The sequence below is a fragment of the Castor canadensis genome, chromosome 1, assembly GCF_047511655.1.
Source record: "Castor canadensis chromosome 1, mCasCan1.hap1v2, whole genome shotgun sequence".
Lineage (NCBI taxonomy): Eukaryota > Metazoa > Chordata > Mammalia > Rodentia > Castoridae > Castor > Castor canadensis.
In genome coordinates, this window is record NC_133386.1 from 52,886,197 (window position 1) to 52,902,139 (window position 15,943).

General features: G+C 44.8%; 1 protein-coding gene across 5 annotated transcripts in view; it reads right to left on the reverse strand.

The window, feature by feature from the left end:
- LOC109700001 (polyphosphoinositide phosphatase) overlaps positions 1 to 15,943 on the reverse strand; it is a 328,419-nt gene that overhangs the window by 179,660 nt on the left and 132,816 nt on the right. Inside the window, exon 23 of one of the 5 annotated variants that reach the window (XM_074076979.1) lies at positions 11,798 to 13,223. The exons of the other annotated variants lie outside the window; for them this stretch is intronic. Within the exon in view, the coding sequence (XP_073933080.1) occupies positions 13,103 to 13,223 (121 nt within the window). The 3' untranslated portion in view covers positions 11,798 to 13,102. Of the gene's footprint in view, positions 1 to 11,797; positions 13,224 to 15,943 lie in introns of those variants that run through there. 5 annotated transcript variants of the gene reach the window in all.

Below are 15,943 nucleotides of genomic sequence, written 5' to 3' on the forward strand. Positions count from 1 at the left end.
TTAATAGTTGCGTGGTTTAAGCCTTTTCCCCCACTGATTGTCCTGGGCTCCAATCAACATCACACAGCCAGTGACACTCCAGGTAAGAAGAAACTTCAGGACCCACCCAGCCGCAACAGACATCACACATGGCTAGCTCTCCAGTTCTCAGCTGGGCTGCCCTGGAGAACCTCCTGGAAAACTCTGGAAAATGCCTGGTGCAGCCCTGACTGACTCAGAGTCTTAGGGGAGGCCTGGACATGGGTGTCCCCTAACATGACCACCCACCCGCCAGAATCAGGAAAGCAAACATTCTCTTGTTTTGCCAAGGAAGATGGTGGCTGGCCAGGGAAGTGTTGCACAGGACCAGCTCGGGTGCCAAGGCCCTGTCTGTCCCCCATCAGATGGGGTGTGGCTTGGCTCCCTGGGAGGACATTTGCATGACTAGTGGATTGTGTGATCAGGATGGTGCCCTGATGAGCATCTCCCAGCCCTGGTTGCCATTGTCTAAACAAAAAGTTAAAAATAACTTAAACTGAAGAAAAACATGTATTTTATTTAAATCTGGCTCACCCAGAGGGAGCACAGCCAAAACTTGCAGTTGAGACAAAGGTTTTTTTTGTTTTGTTTTGTTTTTTGTAAATGGTTACAGAAACATAATTACAATAACAGAACAGAGAACCACTTAGTTGCCAGGTCATTTTTAGAAAAAAAAGATTTGAAGGGAGTCCTGAAATTGGGGAATAAACTCTAAGCTGTAAATGAACAACAAATTCAGTCAAGCTCAGAGACTAAAACCACTTTCCTTTACGAAACATCTTCCTGGAAGTGCAGGATGAATTGCTAAACCAGGACTTTCTAGGAGGTAAGAGGTGTCTGTGGGACCAGTCAGAGAAAGCCTGTATGCAGTCACCGTTCCCAGCCTGGCTGCTGGGTACATGTGGGGGTTCAGGCAGCCATGGGCATAGATAGGCCTGCACTTTCTAACTGCATTTCTAGAACCACCACCAGTCTATGCATTCATTTGGCATTTTCCTCAAGGGCTTGTTGTATTCCAGGCACAGATCAGTCCTAAGGAAGGTACAAAAAGGAGAAGGAGCTGAACGTGGTACCCAAGACTGTAATCCCACTTGGGAGGCTGAAGCAGGAGGATTGCAAGTTTGAGGCCAGTCTGGCTGCATAGCAAGATTTTGTCATCACATAATAATAATAATAAATAAATAATAATAAAACCCGGCCCTTGTAGAGTTTGTAGTCTGATGACATATAACATATGATATAGATACCCTAACCAGGTGATTCGAAAGTCGCTCAACATTTTTGGGTCTCAGTTTCCCCATTTATCCATTGAGGGATTAGGGCTAGACAAGAAGCACGGTTGCTTCCGTTCCACTTCCTACCTTCACATTAAGCTCTTTGTCCTACCCGTGAGTGAGTGAGGCTTAGTTTTACATAAGCACCTGTGCCATGTCTCTGAAGAAAATATAGCAATCCCACAGGGCGGAACTGGAAATCCTGGGCATGAACTCTGCTTCTAGAGGTCGCGCTGGGTTTAGGACAAAATCGCTTGCTCTTTTTACTCCTCTCCACTTGGAGGCCCCCTCACTTCCTCCAGAGGAGCCGCTCAGGTATCTCTCCTCCCCAGGTGGGTCTCACACATGCTCACAGCTTCCTGGCTGCCCAGGCCTCTGTGTCCTCCCAGCCACATGGGGGAAGAGGGGGGGCACAGCTCTCCTGTGGTGCCTGGGTTGCTGATGCCCTTCTTACAGTGACTGAAGCCCCAGAGATGTCACTGCCCCCTCTGCCAAGGGTGCAGTTGTCACACCATGCAGATGTCCCAGTACCTCTGTAATCTAAAAATAGACAGGGGTCCCTGGGGTGACCACTGTGGCCTCCATGGGGACTGGAGCTGCCTCTGCCACCTGTTGTTAACTCATTAAGTTATTGTGTGTCACCATTCTTTATGCTGTTTCAAAGGACCTAGGAGGAAAGTCCTTTTCAAGTTTTTGCCATGTTCTGTTACTCATGTCTCCCAAATAGTTCTGCTTTGTCCTAGGATTTGTCTGGAGACATTTGGGCAGAGTGGTTAAGAACGCCCAGTCAAGGGCCAAAATGTCTGTTGAATCCTGGTTCTTCTGTTTCAAAGCTATGTGACATAGGACAAGTTACTTTTCTTCTCTGGGCTTCAGTTCCTCTTGAGTGAAGTGGAGATGCTAATATCATTTGTTGAAAGGGTTGCTGAGCCAATTCACTGAGTTATTAAATATGAAATATTTAGAATAGCATTTGGCACATAGCAAACGCTCAGTATGTACTTGCATTTGCATATTGAAAGATGGCTAATTCTCAAAGAGCCAGGAAGAGTTGGTGTTTATTTGTGCTTGCCTCCTCAGCTCCTAGCACCTGCCTGGCACAGGGTAGGTGTTACTTTGATGACCGAATGAATTGATGAATAAATGCATAAAACAAACATGAGCCCAGAAAGCTGAATGAATGGAGGCTACCAACCACATAGCACTACCAAAAAGGCTTGGCTTCCGTGATCTCTGTGGGAGCAAAGGAGGGGACAAGAAGAAGAGAACCCCACTCAGTCCCTCCCTACACAGACAGTGAAGTCTGGGTAGACATGCCTACTGGCTAAGATACAAATTTGGCTGCCTGGGAAAGTTTCAGTCTTCATGCAGCCCTGTCCTCAAAGGATGGCAACCTGCTCTCTTCTTGCGGGAGGGAAAAGGTGAGGAAGGGTCTGGATGGGCCTCACTTAGGGACTTTGAGTTCCTTGTTCAGTCAGTTTTCTTTATTTCTATGACAGTACACACTGAAAAGGTGTTTTTCTGACTCAGCATTAGGACAGCTGCAGTTTCAGACTACACTTGATGCCTGGCAGTTTTACCAGCCCTACAGATCTGGTTCCTACCCATGTTAGTTCATTTTCTGTTGCCAACAACACAACATCCAGACTGGTTTGTCTGGAGGTGCACAGTTCGGGGTGGGGACACATCTGGTGTTGGCCTTCTTGCTGGCCGAGTCCCAAGGTCGCAGAGGCCATCATATGGCAGTGGATGGGGAGTGTGCGTGCATGTCCGTGTGTCTAATAGGGACCCCATGCTAAGGAGCTTATCTAATCTTAATCGCTTCCCAAAAGTCTCACTTCTAACCACTGTGGTTGACTTAAGTGGTAGGAAGCCACTGTGGTTGGTTTACATTTCCACCCTCTTACTGGCTCACAACGGGGATTGAATTTCAATATGTGAAGACTTGGAGGTCACTCATGCCAGCTGTATCTGTGCACAGTACATCTTTTGTAAGTAGGTGCAGAGCTGAGCTGCTGGATATGGGTGGCAGCTAATGCCTCCAGACCACTCCCCACAAGACCCCTGCTTGGCTCCCCTCTCCCTCCCCCTGTTAACCTTTCTCTTCTACCACATCTGCCAGCTATAATTTCATATCTTTTATACCCCCACCTCTCCTGTAGGGAGGTCCAGGGCTGGCCATCTACCTGTGTTCTGTGGCTAGTGACCTAGGCCCTTAAGAAATCAGACAGCAGTGATCATACGAATTGATGTCATCACACTCCATATTTGTTGGTTCATCATTCGTGGAAAAAATTAAAACTCATCATCTTCCGTTAGAATGAGGCTACAGACTAATTACAAGACTTAGGAAAAGCAGTGACATTTTAGCTGTAATAGATTTTCCTAAAGGAATATCAACTGCATTTGGTTTGTTTAAACATATATTCATAATGCTTGTCAAAGATTCTGTTCAGTGAGGAGGCATGGCAGTTGGCACAGGGACCACTGCACAGGGTCTTGCCTGATGTTAACCCATCTGCTTCATGCACTGTGCTGTTTCCTTGTTGCTTTTCATGATGCCTTACAAAAACCAACTCCTCTGCCATGCCTGGTGGTGCTCCTATTTTGTAGATGGGCTGCTACATTTTGTGCCCTTGCCCCTCCCTGTTACTGAGTGCTAGAGTCTCAATGGCCACACAGGATGAAACCACATTTACTATCTAGTTAACTGGAGTTAGTGCCTTGTCTTGTTTCATTTGTGCTGTGTAATAAAATACCACAGACTGAGTAGTTTATAAAGAATAGAAATTTATTTCTTAAGTTCTGCAGACTGGAAGTCCACAAGGCGCCAAAAGATTCAGGATTGGTGAAAGCTGCTTTCTTTTTCCAAGATGTCACCTTGTGACTGTGTTTTCACATGTGGGAGAAGGGCAAAGCGGGCCAGCTCGTTCCCTCTAGCCCTTCTATATGGTGACAGGTCCCATTCATAAGGGCTCCATCCTCAGACTTCAATCACTTCCTGAAACACATCTTAATTACTACCATATTGACAATTAAGTTTCAACATATGAATTTGGGGAGGGGGACACATTCAGACTATAGTACTCAGACCATAACTCATTTTATCGTACTCCTGGAGTCTTGGGTCAGTGGTTTGACCTCCAAGAGTTCATGTACTGGAAGCTTGGGGACCCCAGTGTGGTGATATTAACAGGTAGAGCCTAGTGGAAGGTCCTTAGGTCATTGGGGGTGTGCTTTTGGAAGGATTAAGGTAGTTCTCACGGGAGCCTCGTTAGTTCTCATGAAAGTGAGTGAATCTGACCCCTGAATTGCTCTCTGGATTCTTGCCTGGTGATATAATCTCTTCTTCTCACATCATGATCCCATCAAGACATCATCAGCCACTTAAATCCTCACCAAAAGATGGACAAACCTTGAGCTTTTGGCTTCCAAAATTGTGAGCTGAATAAAACTCATTTCTTTATTAAGTTGCTCAGCTTTGGGTATTTTGTTATGGTAACAAAAAATAGACTAAACTGCAAATTGCTCACGAGGACACCTTACCTTTTTCTGAGTTAATGGCTGAGTCCTCAAATAGTCTTAAATTGATAGCTAGGAACTGGCTCTTCAATTTAGAGGCCTCCTCTTTTTTCTTTTTTGTGGTAATGGGGATTGGACCCAGGGGTTTATGCATGCCAGGAAAGTACTCTACTCACAGCCTGAGCCACGCCCTCAGCCCTAGAGGCCTCTTCACTCACATGTGATTACTGATGGCAGCTGGCTGCCCAAAACTCCTCCATGGCTGCTCAGGGCTCACTGGCGAATGTCTCAGCCACCTAAGCAGAGCTGTATATGGCTTTTTACAGGGCATACCACCAAGACTACCTAGACCAAAGGGGAGGGCACGCAAGCCCCAGCTCTTTGGGAGAAGTGTCACATTCACACGTAAGAGCATGTGATACCAGGGACAGTCGTTCACTCCAGTAATCCCAGCTACTCGGGAGGCAGAAATAGGATTGTAACATCTGGCTAGCAAGTGTGAGGCCCCGGGTTCAAACCCAGTACCAAAAAAATAGCAAAGCATGTGATATAGGACACACTGTTGTGACCACCTTTAGAAAATATAATCTGCCACCACCTTTATCTCCAGGACACTCCAAAAGCTAGTCTCATTGCCCTATCCTTTGCTGGAAAAAAGGCATACAAAAGAGAATTTTTTCTTTTGAATCCTCGAACGTTTTGGATACACCAGTAGTCCTCTTCTTTCTCCCATGTCATTGGCTTGTGGAAACGAACACAGAAATGTTCCTCTTGTTTCCTTCCCAATGACTATGACCCTTAAATGGCCTGGTTGTGAGGGGCAAAGGCAATAAAAGAGTAGGTCATGGGGTGGGGTATTATTCTATCACAAGGAAAATAACACATATCTCACAGACTTGCGGTGAGAGTTCAAATTCAAGTGCAACATACACAAAGCCTGGCAGTCAGATGAGGTCTGGTCTGCGTTTTCCCTGCGAGCACAGCCAGATGCAGGCATGGGGCCCTGAAGAGGCGGGACTGGTGCCGAGCAGGAGTAACTCGAGGACAGGGAATCAGCACGAACTTGGACTTGATAGTGGGAATGGCTTACGTAACGTCTTTAAGAGCACCTGGAGAGAGAAGTGCTATTTCCTAAGGCGCTTGATGGCTCTAAACTGCCTTGCTGATTCTCAGAGTCCATTCCACTTACTGGTTATTCGGTGTTCCAAGAGTCACCCTGGCAGCCCCTTTTGTACACTAGCGAGCTGATGCTGAAATCCACAGTGGGGGCAGTGGGCCAGGGTTAGTGCAGAGTGGTGTTTTTTTAAATTCAGTGTCTGGGTCCCCAAGAGTGGAGTCTTCAAAGGATTCTGGTCTGTGAGGTAACTGCTGAACATCACACACGAGGATGAAAAATGTAGAAATATCAGCAACTCTGGCTGGCAATAAATCACCTCCCCAGAGGGACCAGCTTGCAGGAAGGTTGTGGCCGTTCGCTGGGGTCGCACAGGGCTCCTACAAGGAAGTACTTGTGGGTAATCTGTGGCCTGCCGTGCCACAGACTTTGTTAATATCATCAGAAAGAAGTGGTAAAGTCAAACTCTCATAATGAAAACAATTTTTCAAAAAGTGGCTAGAGAAATTCTTTGTTGTTTATGGCAAAAGAAAAAGGTTGCCTAAAGTCTTTCTTTGGCAAGCTTGTTCCCTCTCAGAGCAAGGAAGATGCATGAAATGGGCTCTTGCGGATTGCTTTGCTATTACTGATGTTGATGATGGAAGCAGAAAATGAGCCCTCAGCAATTCTCACGTTTTTTTGGTGATCACAGCATCCTATCTCTCCAAAAATGTTGGCTATATGTGGGAAGGTATCAAAAGATGAAAGCATTGCTATGCAGCCTTACCCTGACGTAGCGCAGGGATTGTCTGTTCTTGCCTTCCCCTTCAGCACCGCTGGCTGTTTGCACAGAACAGCTGCTACCTGGGCTGCCTCTCACCTCTTCTGGGACCACGTTCTCCTGCAGTCAAGTGTGCAGGGTCCTCTCTTTGCAGGGACTTCTCACCTCTGACCCGCTGCGATGGGACCTGCTCAACCAGCCCTGCCCGGTTTCTGTCCAGCAACTCAGCCCTGCAGATGAGTGGCAGATGAGTTCTCCACACCAGTTAATCCCTGAGGGGCTGAGGCTGTAACTTAGTGGTAGAGCACTTGTCTAGCATGCTTGAGGCCCTGGGTTTGATCCTCAGCACACACACACACACACACACACACACACACACACCAGCTGCAATCTTGGATATTGTGTCCACGCAAGCTTTGTGTAGTTTTGGAGTTAATTACCTCTTCATTAGCAAAGTCCTGTTCATCTAAGTGCCCTCCTGTGTGCCCCCATGGTGTCCTGTGCTTACCACATATTATGACTATAATGGTTAACTTTGTGTCCACTTGACTGGACCATAGATATTTGACCAATCATTAGCCTGGGTGTGTCTGTCAGGATATTTCTGGATGAGATTAATCAGTGGACTAAGTAAAGTCGATTGTCCTCCCTAATGTGGGTCGGCCTCATCAATTAGTGGAAAGGCACGAATAGAACAAAAAGTCTGACTCTCCTGTGAGAGAGAGTTGATTAATCCTTCCTAACAGCCTTTGAATTGGCATATCAGCTTTATTCATGCCTTTGAACTTGAACTGAAACCTTGACTCTTTCTGTGTCTCAAGCGGCTGGCCTTTGGGCAGTAACTAAACCATTACACTTCTGGGTCTCTGGCTTGTTGGGTCATCCTGCAGATCTTGACCCTCACATACTCAAGCAAACCAGCCCCTTATTATAATAAATCCATATGCACGCGCACATGTGCGTGCGCACACACACACACACACACACACACCCCTCCTATTGATCTCCTGTTGGTTCTGTGTCTCCAGTGAGCCCCAACTAAGGACACTTACCATGGTGGAGCTGATGTGCCCTTTTCCTGCTGTCTTCCCTGCCTGACTGTGAACTCCATGGGGAGAGGCATTCCATGTCACTGGCCCACGTGTTCTCAATCTCCAGCAGGGACCAGTGAGCAGTAGGTGTTGAGGTCTCATCTCATAACAGTCCCACTTGCATGTATTAAGTTTTTCTTTTGGCAGTGGCAGACACATCGGGGAGACCCAGTCTGGCCTACCTCTCCAACCCGCCTAGCGGAGCAGATTGTGCACCTGCATGAAGGATGCATTCCTATTAGTCACTCAGCTGCCTTCTCCTAGTCTTTGGGGGGCCTCGTTGGAGGAGGGTCGGAGTCTCTTGGTTCAGGAAGAATGACATAAAAGCTGGTTGTTATGGTGGAATGGAAGGGTCAAAGCACAGAGGATGGGTTTATGGGACCAACAAGTAAAGCCCTAGGGGTACAGTGAATCCAGGCAGAAGGCTTGGGCTCTGAAAGGCCCAGGTGTACTCATTTCTAGAATGGGGAGATTTGTGGCTCATTTCTAAGCTTGAAGCTTACTCAGGGGGCTCCAGGTTTGTCTAGTTCTAGGGTGGGCTGCTTACTAGTGGTGTTTCCACCAGCTAAATATGGGCCCCAGTACTATACATTCCTGCAGTTTTCTTGGCTTTGTCTGAGGCAAACGGTCAGCGCAGCAATCCCACCACATGAAGCTGAGCACAGAGCCCCATCCTAAGTGTGCTCTGAGAATGTGCTCTGTGACGGAGGAGGGAAGTCCCACGGCATATTCCTCTGCAGGAAGTACCTGCCCTGTGATGGATGTCAGCATGCTAGTTCATGAGCACATGTGCCTAATAAACAGCTGACATCATTGGCCCCAGGAGCTGCAATCACAAATCACGTTCACGTTCAGCAAGGGTTTTTTTTTCAAAGATATAAGCACTTGTTACTTTGAAACCAACCTCTGTACAGTATTACATACAAGTTAACTGCCTCATAATCAGGTTTCATGAAAAACCATTCAGTTACCATGTATTCAATGGGAGTCACAAAGTGAGGCAATGAAAAGCCCGGGTTCCTCTCTCTTCTGAGGCCTCCAGGAGCACATGCGGCAGACACAGTCCCTCTAAGGATGAGAGCAGCCATGTTTCCCTGCTCCTCCCTGTGCAGAGCCTGGCTTTAAATGGAAGTTCAATGTTTGCAGCTCAGCATGCCCGGGACCCAGAAAGTATTCAACAAACGTTTGTCCAGCTGGAGGCAGAGCCTCTGGTTCCTTTAGATTTCAGTTGCTACAAAGAGCTTAAAGTAGGTCACTTTAAAACCATCTAAGGATTTTCACACATGGGTTTTTCTGGGCACTGGATCAACTCATGGACATGCTCAAAGGCTTTTTGTGGTAGAAATGAAGCAGTGTCTGCAGCGTTAGGCAAAGTTTGCCCAGGCCTGGAATTCCAGCTCCCTCACAGGTGTATGCGATTCTAAGCTCTGTTCCGCACTGTAAGGAGTGCTGTTGGTCCCAGTGACTCCCTTTAGTTACTCTGTAACTGGGTCACTCTGGCGTGAAAGAGAGAAGATCCTTTTAACTGTGTGCCTGTGGCATCCCTAGGAGTTGGAATCCTGATGTGTTTGCCGAGGTCAGGGGCTCATCCTGCCCACTCACTTCTTCCTAACTTCAGGGCAGACCAGCCTCTGATGGAGAGGGTGCATTGGGAGGGGTGGCACATCCTGAAGACTGGAACACATTGTGCCCCATCCTCTGTATGTGGTTAGGGTTTGCTCTGTCTGGACTGCCCAGCCCAGCTTCTGGGGGACCATCACCTGTGGTTCTTGGTGCAGATGGATGGCACAAAGTGAGCAGTCTAGCTAAGGAGAGGTGAGGTCAGACCTGTCTGATCATCACTCTGAGAACAGCAATGGTCTATCAGGCTTCCAATCTCAGCATTCACCCAGAGTTCGGTGTTCCTTAGGCTCTCAGAGTGAACTCCTTATTCCTTGGCTCCACTGGCACAATCAGCCCCCTCTCTGTGCCAGCCTTTGGGGCGTAGGTGTGCACTCTCAATACAACCGCACTGCCTCTAGGTCCTGTCTCAGCATGGCATCATGTTAAAAAACCTGATTTTCAGACACATACACATAATCTCTAAATAGATTTGTGCTTAGAAAATACACACACATACTTAAAAGCTACTCATATCCCCCCTTTTTTGTGGTACTGGGGATTGGACCCAGGGCCTTATACCTGGCTCTACCATTTGAGCCATGCTCCCCAGCCCTTTTGTTTGTATTTGGTTTTTGAGATAGGGTCTGCCTCACTTTGCCCAGGCTGACCTCGACCTCTCAGTTCTCCTGCCTCCACCTCCTAGTAGCTGGATCACGGGCATGTGCCACTACACCTGGCTCAAAACCCACTTCAGAATCAGTTCTGAGTGATCCTTTTCAGACATCTCTCCCTCTCTCACATGATGAGAGGTTCCCCTCTCCATGATGCCCTCCCTGTCTTCTTCCAGGCATCATTGCCCATGATGTAATCCCATGCCCCAACATGTGATTTTCCTGACCACAGATTATCTGTAATGAGTTTCCCAGTGAGAATATGTCACCCTGGAATTGTGTCAGATAAAAATTCTTCACATAGCTATATACAGATGGATAAGGCTACCCAATCATGTTCTTTTCACAAAGTCAGGGTGCCATCCTAGCCAGTTTGGTAGCCCTCTTGAGCCCATAAAGTTTTTCCAAATCCCAGTCTTAGTAGCTCTATACCTGTCTCTTAGCCAATATTTTATACTTCCAAAAGGGGTTTGGGCCTATTTTATGCTTGAAAGAAGCACTGTAGGCCCTGTTTTCCTAGGACATATGTCCCAGAAGTGGGGTGCACTGTTATATAAGGGTACTGCCAGTCACTAGTTTACTGATACCCCAGGGCCATGTGTCTGAGTCAAGACCCCTCCTCTCTGAACACCGCCTCTCAACCATCTTGCTTGTTAAGTTCTGTGGTCAAAATTTTGCTTGAAATCTGTCAGTCTTCTCAGTCTTTCACCACCTTCCCATTCACTTTTATCCTTTTATTCTAAACCAAGAGTAGAATTAGGCAGAGAGAGAGAGAGAGAGAGAGAGAGAGAGAGAGAGAGAGAGAGAATACCTATCTTTTATAGACTTCTCAGACTTTCATCTAAGTGTTCCTCAGCTGGGAAATCTTAATTGGCCTTCAGTTTTGTTATTTTTTTTTAAAGCAATAATACTATGCTTTAAAATGCTTACTATGGGCCAGGAATTCTTCTAAGCTCTTTTCATGAAATGTCTCATTAAACTCTCACAATAATCCAAAGGCAATTCATACTGTTCAAATAGTCATATTGTAGGCCATTTAATAGAAAGAGAAAATGAGGCAGACACAGGTGAAACACTGTTCATGGTCCTGTGTTCACCAAGTGCTGGACCAGAGAACTGAACACAGGTGGGCTAACTCTAAATCCTATACCTTAATTGATTAGTAGCCACAGATCTGAGCTGGCACTGACACCTGGAGCTATAAAGTGTCATCATGGTCCCTGTTAGAGGGAGGGCTCATATAGGCCAGGTAACACAGGGAGTTTATAGTCCAACTCACACAGACCCACTGGGTCGGGGTGGTCATTTCTTCAGACCGAACCTGATGTATTTATCCTTCAGGATATGGAGGAAGGGGGATTGGTTCCAGGATTCCCTTCAGACACTGAAATCTTTAAATACTCAAATCTTTTATGTAAAAAAAAAAAAAAGTATACTACTTGCCTGTAACCCATGAATATCCTCCCATATACTTTCATCTCTAGATTACTTATAATACCTAGTATAATGCAAATGATATGTAAATAGTTATTGTATTAGGGAATAATGGTAAGAAAAAGTCAATAAATGTCAGTGTAGACTCAATTTCCTTTTCAGATGTAATCTCTTTTTCCCCTAAATTTTCCATCCTTAGTTGGTTAAATCTGCAGCTGTGGAACACATGGATAAGGGTCAAGGGTACTTCAGTTCCAATAACTTCTGCTGCTATAGTTTGGATCTTAAATATGCCCCCCCCTCAAAAAAAAAAAACCCCATGTGTTAAGGTTTGGTCCTCAGTTTGCTGCTGCCTTTGGAATGTGGTGGAAACTCTAAGAGGCTGGCCTATTGGGAGGTCTTCTGGTCATTGGGGATGTGTACTTGATGGGGATTGTTGAGCCCCTGGCTCACTCTGCATTCTCTTTTGCTTCCTGCTCATGAGGTGAGTGATTTTTGCTCTACCATGAGCTCCTCACCATGATGTGCTGCCTTGCCACAGGCCCCAAGCAGTAAGGATAACTGATCATGGACTTAAACCTCCAAAACTATGAACCAAAACCAATCTTTCCTCTTAATAGTTGATTTATGTGAGGTACTGTTGTAGTGATGAACTGACTACACTCACATTGGATGCCTAGATGTGGGTGAGATTCTGAGCAGGGGAGGCCAACCGGAATCTTTTGAAACTACTCCATCCCTCCTGGGCCAATATGGCAAATCAAAAAACTCACATATCAGAGCATAGGATTACTGTCACTACTGAAGGGAAAAAGAGTTTTCATATAGCCCTGGGTTGGTTTTAATCCCTTGGGGTCAATCAAGTCTCCCACATAAGTGTGGGTGTGGGGTATTTCCACTTGAAGCCAGTTCTGACCCAAGAGGCAATCCAGAGCAGCCCCTCCCCATAGCTGACAACCTCCAATTAGTTGATTTTGCTTAAAAAAAAAAACTTGCCCAAGTAAATATGTAGCAGTTCTTAATATAGAGAATAATCTGAGTTTCCTGAGTTGTAGTTTTTTTAATGCAGAAGACTGGCGGAAGGTTTATAGAGACATTTAATTCTACCCCCCAAGATTTCATGAGGAAAAGATAAAATAGATTTTTACAGAAGCCTAATTGACCTGAAACGATGATTAGAAAGGTCATATACTTCCATTTATTAGATGTTTGCTGTGAACAAGCTGACCTGTGAATTTCTTTCTCTGAAGATACAGACAAAATTAAATGTTTTATTGAACTGAATTAAAGATGACTCCATAATCAGGGAAGAGAGATTCATAAAGGATTTTTTTTTATCACACGTGATTTGTAAACATGTGAATCTTATCTCAGTTGTATTTCTCAGAGGCATTGGGTTTTACTGACACAGAACCAAATGTAATAAAATTGTTATCCATGTCTCTTGGAGAAAACCAAACCTCTGTGGCTATTTTGTCTGGAAGTAGAGAATTACATCACAATTCTCCACAGTTAATAAAAATAACTTTCAAAAAAGCACATTAATGTGATCTATATTTGACCTTCCCTTGCTAAAGTCAGCAAATATAAATAAGTAAGAATGAAAACATTCATCTTTAAGAATTTTCAGCTGGGCATGGTGGTGCATGCTTGTGGCACAGCCTCCAGCACTCCCGGGGCAGATGCAGAAGGATCAGGAGTTCAAGGTTAGCAATGGGATACATAGCCAGAACCTCTCTGAAAAGAAAAAATGAAATTTCTACATTGTCAATTCAATTTTTATTATATTTCAATGATTAAATCCAATGAAATTAAAGTTCTGCACTAGTCAGTTCTTTTGACAGGACAAGTAAAAACAAATTCTATATTCACATAAATCTCTTTTCTCAAGAAACATAAGGCATGTATTTCAAGTCTGTATCCCAAGCACCTGTGGGTGGTGATAGTAGATAGTCATGCAACAGGCCGCAAAGGAGGGGTGGGGAGGTAGAAGGAAGGTGCAATTTCCCTGGAAGGTGTCTTAACACACGAATGAGTTAAATATTTCTAAATGGCTTAGCTCAAAGGCAAGAGCATGAGTCACATCTCCTGTAGGTCCTGAGACTCTAAAGTCACAGTGCTGCCAGAGTGGTCCTCAGAGCCAAGTGACAGCCAGGTGAGTCTGGACTTGGGAGAAGGAGATGAGTGTGAGTCAGTCTCAGTGCTCAGATGCTCCATCTTCTTGGGAGGCAATGGGTGCCACACCACTACAGAACAGTGTTCACAGTGCTATGAGCATCCAACGCCCACAGGACAGCGTGACTAACCCGAGGCACGCCTTCCAGACCCGTGATGGGTCCCAATTCTCAGTTCTCAAAATGTGTCTCTTACACCCATGGGAGTTTCTGAGACCCATTCAGGGGTCTGCTAGGTCCAAACTACTTTATAGGGTTGATATCATTTGCCTTCTCTCACCATGCTGACATTTACATTGATGGTACAAAGCAGTGGGTAGCTGGAGCCTCAGCATGGAACATGGTGGGGGTCACCAAACTATACTGGTAGGATAGTACATGTTGCCACCACACTCGGTATGAATTAATCTGATTAAATCTCTCCCCTTGAGTACAGTCTTTTAAAATGCTCTGTGTCATGAATGGGAGGTATGCCTAAGTCATTTCAGCGGCACACTCTGAAAATGGTTGCCTCAGGAATGTGGCAGTTGTTTGAGTTGTGTGTGGAACTACCCACTTTTTCATGGATGACTATTTTTACTTGGGAGAACAATTGCCAGACAAACCACAGTTATTCAGACTTGGGTATTTGGCAGACTTTCTTTTGAAAATGAACAAAGTGAGCCTGCCTATCATTACAAGGAAAATTGGCAGTATTTGTTGCCAATCATAGAATTTGAGCTTTCAGGCAAACATTAGAATTTTGGAAAATATGTATCCACCACTATGAACTTGGCAGCTTCCCAGTGCTTAAAAGCTTTTCTAGAAGACTGGTTGGCTATAAACAGATATGTCAACATTTGAAAGATCTGTCCAACTCAGTGAACCAAATATTTTCCAATGATCAATGCATGGGATTACAAAATCATGCACGGGTAAAAGATCCATTCTAAGTTCATAATAGACCAATGAAGTTTAATGCTACAGTGCATTGATATGGTTTCAGATTTCACAATAACCTTTTAGAATCTACCACTTGCTGAGTTTTGGTGTAGCAAAAAAGAATATCCACAATTATCTAAAAAGGCTATGCAAATACTCCTTCCTCCTTTTTTTCCAGTTCATATGAATGTAAAGAAGGATTTTCTTTATATACTTCAACCAAAACAACATACTATAATAGATTGATCCAATGAAACCCTTTTGTACAATTAATATATTCTAATTTAAAAAAAACCAAAAGATTGACTGCAGAATACAAAAATTCAGCTGTCTTCTATTAGGACAGATGTTAAAAAGATTTAAAAAGTAAAACAATGTCAATCTTCATAAAGTGTTTTTGTTTTGTTTTGGAAGAGTTACATAAAACTATGCGATTTTTGTTAACCTTTGAAGGATTTATTATTGTTCTTTTTAAATTAATAAATACTTAAAGTTTTCAGTTTGCATTTCTGAATGTGTAGATGTTGGTGGATAGAACCTGTATAAACAAAAACTCTTTTGGCCTTCAATTATATTTAAGACGGTAACTGGGTTCTGAGAGGCCCATTTGAGAGCCAGAGCATTTTCCCTTCACCATCTTACCTGACCCATCGTTCCATCTTCCTCCTTCTGCCTCCATCCTCATGTCTAGAAATGCCTGACTTCTGGGATCATCTTGCCCCAACTTTTTTATTTCCATTGGTTTTTTGAATGCTTTCCTTGCTTTCTTTGTGTCAAGCTACCACTCATTCACTTAGAATGAAATTTAGTAAAAACTTCCCTCATTACCCTAGACATTGAGTCACCCCCTCCTTGGGGCCCCAGGAGCTTGTGCAGAGCCCATGGTCTTGAGAAATCCTTTTGTGTTAGTTGCTTTCCCATCTGTCTTTCCCTCTATGCTGCAGGCTCCTCAGGTGAGAACAAGTCTTCTTCACCCTTAACATAGAGCCTGGCTCTATGAAATTGCACATCACTTTCCTGCCTTGACCTAATCATATTCTGAGTAAGAGGGAGGGATCATGGTGGATGGAGTGGAGAAGAGAAGAGGATACATAAACCAATGGGGGCACATGCTGAATCCGTAGCTGCCCAGCACACACAGCCTTCTTCCTTTCCTGATACACTTCCAGACAAAGATGCCCATATACAAATTTAATCATGCACTCCCTCCCCCAGAGGAACCCACCCAGAGATCTACCCAGCTACAGTAGCTACAGATGTCATTGTGATGTCACTTAAGGCAGGACCTCTTGAAATTCATCTGTTTTAGATATTCTGCCACCTTGGGACCTGGTGGGTGAATTTAATCACCAGTCTATCATC